Here is a 7,706-nt window from a genome sequence, read left to right on the forward strand (position 1 = left end):
CTTACCAGATGTACAACCTTGAATGAGTTGCTTAACCTTCCTGGGTTTATTTTTTTTTACCCGTGAAATGGGGTCATTGCTCCTGTCTCAAAATTGTTTTAAAGCTTGAATGAGATTATAATTGTAAAAGTACCTTGTAAACTCACTTCTCTGCTATTTACCAAATATTCTGACTAATACAAAGTTAATTCATGTTAAATTACTGGCTATGGAATAATGAGTATATATAAATTGCTAAAACACTAAAAATACTAAAATGCTAAAAATATCTAAATACTCTAGAGTTGTTTGATAAGAACCTGTTCCAGGAAGCTGGAGAGCTTAGAAGGTAGGCTCTTTGGTCTCCACATCTTTTTTAACTAGATGTAACTGCAATAAACCTGATCCCTTAGAAATATTCTGACCTTTTTCAGCCTCACTTTAAAAGGAGAACAGCTTTCTACCCATGGAATATTTTGGGGGGATTTAGACAACATACCTCTAAATTCCAGGCTATGTTGTTTAGATGTGATCCTGCTCTTCCCTCATATTTACTTTTTGCATCTACTTCTGACAGTGACCCTCCCTCCCTACCCATGCCTTTTGCTAATAAAATGCAAACTCCTTGGGCTTGACATTCAAGGTCCATTAGAATCTCACCTCCACCCATCCTTCCGACTTCATCTCCTTCTCTTTACTACGGCTTACCCTGCACTTCCTAAATACTTGATCATTATTTGTGACATTGGACAATGTTTTCTAATGCCTCAACTTGGGACATAATTGTGGTTCTGTTTCTATGATTACTGCCTACTCTGAGGTCTCTGCCCTTTTCTGCTTGTTGAATTAAAGGTGACCTTGAAACACAGGTTGGTAGAAACACTAAAGGCTTTGAGAACAGGAAGAAAGAAGGGATGTAGTGTTGGGCTGAGTCATACTCCATCAGTTTCAGTTTCCTTCATGGACCTTTCTAGTTCTACCCATCGGCTTGCACTTAGCTTTCCACCTTGACCTGAATTCATGCTATTGCGATGTTGTGTGTCTCCCTCACTACATGCCACGCTGGAAGGGTCTAATTCATACAGCTTTGTCTAACTCCCAGCAGAGAGCCTGGCCCAGTTAGGGGACATTGGGATTCTCACCTTCACATAGTCATATTCACAAAGGTAGGAGGATTCCAAGTTGAAGTGCATGAAGTAAAGCTTGATCCGAAACCCATCTGGGACAGTGATATTCCAAGTCACCTCCGAATCACTGGGATAGGAGTCTGGATAACCAGGCGACTGAATCTGGCCAAACATATTGTTTAGCTCCACGGTATGGGCTGAAGCCTTTGACAGGGAGAAGCACAGAGCATGATAGAGAAGCAGCCACCTGAAAGACATGAATGTAGGTCTACTTACATTTATAAACACAGCCCCCACCATTCATCTCAGTCACAGCTAGGAGAACAAGATCTCACATGTCTCTGTCTCTGGCCTGCCGTAATTACTTTTCCCCTTCTGACCTTGTCTCTCCAGTCTGTGTTGTGAAAATATGGTAACTATATGATTTCTAAGATTTCTTCTGTTTTTGTTCATTCAAAGTTCTGATAATAGTATTAAAGTTAAACTCCCAGAAAGTACTGTGTTTGGGAGTCTGACACATATTTTACTGTTGAAAATGTAACTTTCATAATTAGGTAAAAGTTGATATCTCTTCAGTTCAGCTTCATTTAAGAATCATAAACTCTTGATTCTCTTCTCTAAAAAGTAAATGATAATAACATGGCAATACTGGGATGAGGGTTAAACTCATTGATGGAATCTGTACTACCTTAAACTGATTTAACATGTTGAAAATGGTATTTTACCACAAACTCAGACAAGCCATGCAAAATATTTAATAAAGAAAGAATGAGCAAGGCAAGTTTTCTTCCTCTTGGTAAAAGGATCAAAAACCTACAACTTATTCCTGTAGGAATCAGAGATAATGGACTGATAAGGAGTTGCAAAAGAGACAAGGAAAATTCAATAAAACTTGCAGAGACATCACCATGGCTGATGCAATAACGAGGCAGAATGACCAAGGCTGGTCAAAGCCCTCCTGGTCAGTCAGTATTCACCATACCAGGCATCTGTCTAACAGACCGCTTCCCCTGTGAGGTCCGGTGACCTTGAACTCAATCATCCCAAACTCATCACTCCTCTCCTAATCATTTCCTGCTCTCATTTCTGATTTCTGTTAATGGTATTACCATCAACCCGTTCCCGGGCCTGAACTTTAACCATTAATCTTTTCATTTACTCCAGAGTCAATAGTCACCAGTTCCTACTTATTCTGCTCCCCATGTTTTGGAACTCCATCTCTCCTCCTCTGCAGTTAATTACATAGTTTAAATTTTCTTATATAGCTTATTGCTAGAGCATCCTAACCAATATCCCCAACCCACCCACCAGCAGTCTTCCGCCAAAGCTGATTTTCTAAAACACAGATGTGATCATGCTGTTTCTAAAACACAGATGTGACCATGCTGTTTTTTGTTTGTTTGTTTGTTTGTTTTTTTGAGACGGAGTTTCGCTCTTGTTACCCAGGCTGGAGTGCAATGGCGTGATCTCGGCTCACTGCAACCTCCGCCTCCTGGGTTCAGGCAATTCTCCTGCCTCAGCCTCCTGAGTAGCTGGGATTACAGGCACGCGCCACCATGCCCAGCTAATTTTTTGTAGTTTTAGTAGAGACAGGGTTTCACCATGTTGACCAGGATGGTCTTGATCTCTTGACCTCGTGATCCACCCGCCTCAGCCTCCCAAAGTGCTGGGATTACAGGCGTGAGCCACTGCGCCTGGCCGACCATGCTGTTTTACTGTGCCTGCTGGGTAAAGCTTCTGCTCTGAGGATGGCTGATGAGACCCTTTTGATCTGATTAATCTGCCTTCCCACCTCATCTCAGTAGCCAGCCCTGTGAAGCCCCTGTTATTCTGGGAGCATGCCATGCCCTTCCTTCCATTCTATGCCTTAGTCCCATTGTACATGCTCTGCTCACTCCTCACTTACATATCCTCCATTGTCTTACTTATCTTCCACCATCCAGCTCAGAGCTTCCCAGCTGTGGAGTATCCTTTCACTCCTCCACATGCCACAGCTCCCTACACATTCCTCTATTATGGTGGGCATCACATTGCACTGCTTTAGACACACCCTTTGGAGTGAAACGTACTTGGATTGAAGTCCCAATTCTTCCACTTACTGACTGTGAAAACTTGGACAACAAGTCTCCCTGAGCCCCAGTTTCTCAGATGTAAAATGGAGACGATATTATCTAATTTATAAGGCTCCTATGAGCATTAAAGATTATTTATATAAAGGTCCTAGTACAGAGTCTGATATACAATAGATTATAAATGGATGAATCAATGAAAGTGTGGCCTGAGTCTTAGATAGCCTACAAAGTCAATGCTGGGAAACCATACCAGCATCTTCAGATTAACAGTTGTATCTTTGCTGATCAGGAAGTTGTCTCCCTCCAGTACCCAGCCTACCCATGTATTCAGATGCATATATCTGTATAATGCATACATATGAATGTTTGGGTATGTAAACAGAGCAAGATAATTGCATACATAGACTGTGTAGCTATGTCACGGTGATATTTACATAAATTGTAAATAGGCAAGTACGAAAAGGTCTGAAAGGACATACACCAAGGCATTAACAGTAGTTATTTCCAAAATGGGAATGTAAATATTTTTATATTTGTGCATATGAAATGTTTACATTTGTCAAGAAGGACCATGTACTATTTTTTCAGTAAAAAGAAAATACATGTATTTATTTTTTTTTCGAGGTCCCTACAATAGCCATATGTGAGATTCTATTAAGAAAACAAAATGTCTTAATCCCATAGCCAATGTCAATATTTTCTTAAACCAATCTGTGGAAGGAGGGCCTCCGAAGCAGAAGGAAGGAAAGGCATTTGTCCAAGTTAACCTGTGAATTAGTTGGAAAGCTAAGTTAAAAAAAACCAGTTGGCAGGGCCCAGGCATCCCATTTTTAAGTGAGGAAATGAACCAGTGTTAACAAGGCTGGGAGTTCAGGTTCAGCCCTGCTGAGGAGGGAAGGGCAGTGGCCCTGGGTCAGAAGATCTAGATTCAGTTCCAGCTTTGACTTTATTTATCCTTTCCATTTTAGGAAGTCATGGGAGGTCTTGTTTCCTCATCCATTAAGTTGTAATGATAACGACTTCCCACAGTGCTGTTATCAGAGTAAAGGAGGACTGGGAAGTATTTTGTTAACTCTCCAGCCCTAGGCAAGCATTGGTTATGATTATTCCATGGCGCTGCTTCCCGAAAAGCAAGAGTTAGGAATGAGCTTTGGCTCCTAAACTGAACTTCCCTTTATAGCGACACCCAAATTATGCAAGGCTGAAAGGTCAATTTCCTCCATGTGTGCTTTTTCCAGATGACATCGAAGAGACACTGAGCCTTCTGAGGCCGGTTCAGTCAAGGACTGGCAGCAGACAGCCCTGTCTAGCCCAGAAGCCCGGTGCCATGTGTGGTAGGCAACTGGTCAGCGTGGGAGGAAGGCCCAGGAAGCTTTCCCTTCTACTTTTGTTTGCATCTCAAAACAGTTTCAAACATATGAAACAAATATCTCCCTTCACGTAATGGGCTTGAGCATATGCTTGTCTCTCGTGTAAATTGAAGAATATAAGTGGCAGCTTTCATTCCTCGTCACACTCTGAATGTTTTTGGCTTCTTATATACCAGGCACCGGCTGTATAGTTCCCAACACCTGCTATCTATCGTCTGACTAATAAAAAAGTTTAGCTACATTGCTGAAATGTCAGAAGTAATATATAGAGCTGAGATTTTATAGGCCCCATTGTAGGAACAGCTAGCAGGACTGCGTAAAAATGCCCGCATATATCTGTGATTGTGGCATGAATGGCAATTGCTATCTTCTCCATATACTCCCTGTACACACCCCTCATTTCAACCCACACAACACCAAGACTCCGTTTTTGAACTGAGGAGTTGGAAGGGACTGCATAGATCCCTTACACAGCGCCCTAATTTGACAGATGATGAAAAGGATACCCCAAGAGATGTCACATCATGCTCAATACCATATGGTGAATTAACTTCAACAGAAGAAGGGAATAACAAGAGCTCACAGAAGAAGCTGGGTCCATGCCCATATCACGCCCAGGCATCTGGCCAAAGCAATTAATCCTGTGAAAAATAATGTAAAAACCCATGGCTTTATGTGGAAAATTTAAAAATACTAAGGCCAAAGTCCTTCCCCAGAAGATTCTGGTTTAATTGGTCTGGGGTGAGGCCTGAGCACTGGCATTTTTTAAGGCACCACAGATCATTCTAATGTACAGTCAAAATTAAGAGCCGTCAGAGTAAAATAAGACACTTGGCAGAAAGTCTAGTTTTATAGTAGAAAAAAGCCTGAACTTGGATTCCCGAAGACCCAAATTTGAATCTGACTTTTTCAAGATCATCAATGTGGTTTGGGCAAGTTGCTTAACTGCTTTTATACCTACCACTTATCCCTAAATCCTTCCTTCATCCAGAATCTGAAAACCAGATGAGACAGAACTCATGAACATGCTCTACAAACACTGAAATACTGTGAACATGTGAGGCAAGACCTACTGGAGACTTTTCTAGTGGAACACATTTCTAGCAGTTGCTTGCTATTCAAAAATTGAATTCAATTCAACAAATACGTATTGAATGGCTAGTAGAAAATAGACATTATGTTAGGTGCTGGTCATATAAAGATGAAGACATAGATCATGTACCTTAAGAAGCACTCAGATTTGTAAAAGGAGGTGCACATTTAAATAAGGAGATGTTACAAAGACAGTAAGAGATGCAGCTTCAAGAGACAGAGACAGAACGAAGGACAAAGGAGGAGATGCTCACTCTGGAAGACGGTGGTCGGGAGAGAGAAAGAGATTTTTGTGACAGCTTGAACAATCAGGTCTTCCAGGTGGAAAATAAAGAGGAAGGTTGCTCCAGGTTTGGGATGAGCACGTGCAGAGATACAGAACTGTTACTCAGCCACGTAGTTTGGTGCGGTTGCAGCGCTGAATAGCAAGATGGGATTCTGACCAGATTGTTGACACATAAATGAGATTGTCATTCCACGTAGATGGACATAAATCCCATTTATTGTGGAGAAAGAAAAAGGAAGTTTAATGGTGTGTTTAAAATTACAATGGATTTAAAAAGAACAGAATTATTGCACAAACTTTTTAAGGACCGGGTTATCTCTCTGAACCACAGGTAACTGTAGTTCAAAGAGTTAACGTAGTGTGAAGCCTCTCATTGGTCTCAGACCCAGAAAAGTTGCTAGGTTACTTTGCAGAAGAGAAATAAATAAAAACACTTTCCCAGCTGAAAGGAAAATTAATAGTAAAAGAGGTGTTTAGGGACTTTACACATCTGTAGAGCATTTGTATGTGTGTGCATGTGCATGTGTGTGCATGTGTGTGTGTGTGTTTGTGTGTGTTTAACAGCATTAGCACTTAAGTAATAAAAATAACTAGGGTGGTTGGGTTTTCAGACTTGCAGGAAAATACTTGTATGAAATGCCTGGTAAGGAGTGTCATGTATAGTGAGGAATAAGAAAGGTTAAAGAGTTTAAAACCAATTAGAATTTGAAGTTCTTGATTTCAGAGCTCTAAAATCCTTTATTATTTTTTTAAGTGTGATATCTCTTTAAGAGCCATTTGGTGTAATTCATAGCCTGATTCATGCCACCAGCTGCCTCTGATTTCAATGAGAGATGCAGAAAATTTATAGGGAACTGTAAAATGGGGACAGATTTTTAGTTTTCTAAATTGAGGTTTAACTGGCAAACTTGTAAAGGTTTAAGAAATCACAGAGCCGAGCTACGGGAAGCTGGTTTCTTTTCTGGTCAGAACGAATAAATACACAAACACATATCTAACTCACAAAGTGTTGGAAGACAGAAAGCAATGCTCTTTCCAGAGGAGGAACATGAAAGATCAGCCTTGTGGGTGAACAGGAGGAGAGTCACATTCACCAGCAGACAGCGCCCTGTGCAGGCGGTGGGAGAAATCCGAGCTTTAGTAGCGTCCGGAGCAGGATTTGCACAAAGTCTCCCGTTTCAAGTTGTGTGTCTCCTGGAGTCCTGGGGAAGGCACCCAGTCCACCCCCTGTTCCCTTCTCAGAACCCCAAGAATGGATGAGAAACCCCCTCACTATCACACGCAGGACTCACAGGTGAGTCTGCCCAGTGACAAGGTCAGATCCTCCCTGCTATTTGACACCGGGTCCCCAACAGGGAACGGTGCCCTCTCCTCCCCTGGCACCTACCTCATTTTCCTGCCTTGGGTGCTCCCGGCTGCCCGGCCTTGATCCTCCCAGCCTGACTTGCCTGTGAGCTCGTGCCCGGTGTGGTGTCCGCGATGCCTTATCTTTGTTCTGAGGTCCCTGTGTGTCTCTGGAATTGGCTGGCATTCTCCATTCAGGTCACGCCTTCCCCTGCCTGCAACAGATCCCCTCTCCCCCTCTCTTTTCCTCTCTCCTCTCTCTCTGCTTTGACTTGCTCTTGCAAGGAACCTGACAGAACAAAATCTGTCTTCTTCCCGAAAAGATCTGTTCCTTCCGTTCCCTCCTTTATCCTGTGTGGCTGACTTCAGCCCTTGAGAGGAAATAACAGAGGGGCTTAAACAGGTATTTGTATCAGAGCGTGTGTGTGTGTGTGTG

The 7,706-nt window shown here is 42.2% G+C and overlaps 1 protein-coding gene across 8 annotated transcripts in view; it reads right to left on the minus strand.

Annotated features, from left to right (window-relative positions):
• Positions 1–7,694, minus strand: part of MASP1 (mannan binding lectin serine peptidase 1) — a 76,095-nt gene extending 68,401 nt beyond the window's left edge. For 3 of the 8 annotated variants that reach the window (XM_017549575.2, XM_017549573.1, XM_017549577.1), the window contains exons 1-2: positions 7,314–7,694; positions 1,122–1,353 (exon numbers count right to left, since the gene is read on the minus strand). In XM_017549575.2, the coding sequence (XP_017405064.1) occupies positions 1,122–1,353; positions 7,314–7,318 (237 nt within the window). In that variant the 5' untranslated portion in view covers positions 7,319–7,694. Of the gene's footprint in view, positions 1–1,121; positions 1,375–7,313 lie in introns of all 8 variants that reach the window. The other 5 variants (XM_017549574.2, XM_037746086.1, XM_017549571.2 and 2 more) reach the window with 5 other exon arrangements.
• Positions 7,695–7,706: the final 12 nt, after the last annotated feature.

This window comes from Cebus imitator, unplaced genomic scaffold, assembly GCF_001604975.1.
Source record: "Cebus imitator isolate Cc_AM_T3 unplaced genomic scaffold, Cebus_imitator-1.0 Scaffold220, whole genome shotgun sequence".
In the NCBI taxonomy this organism is placed as follows: Eukaryota; Metazoa; Chordata; class Mammalia; order Primates; family Cebidae; genus Cebus; species Cebus imitator.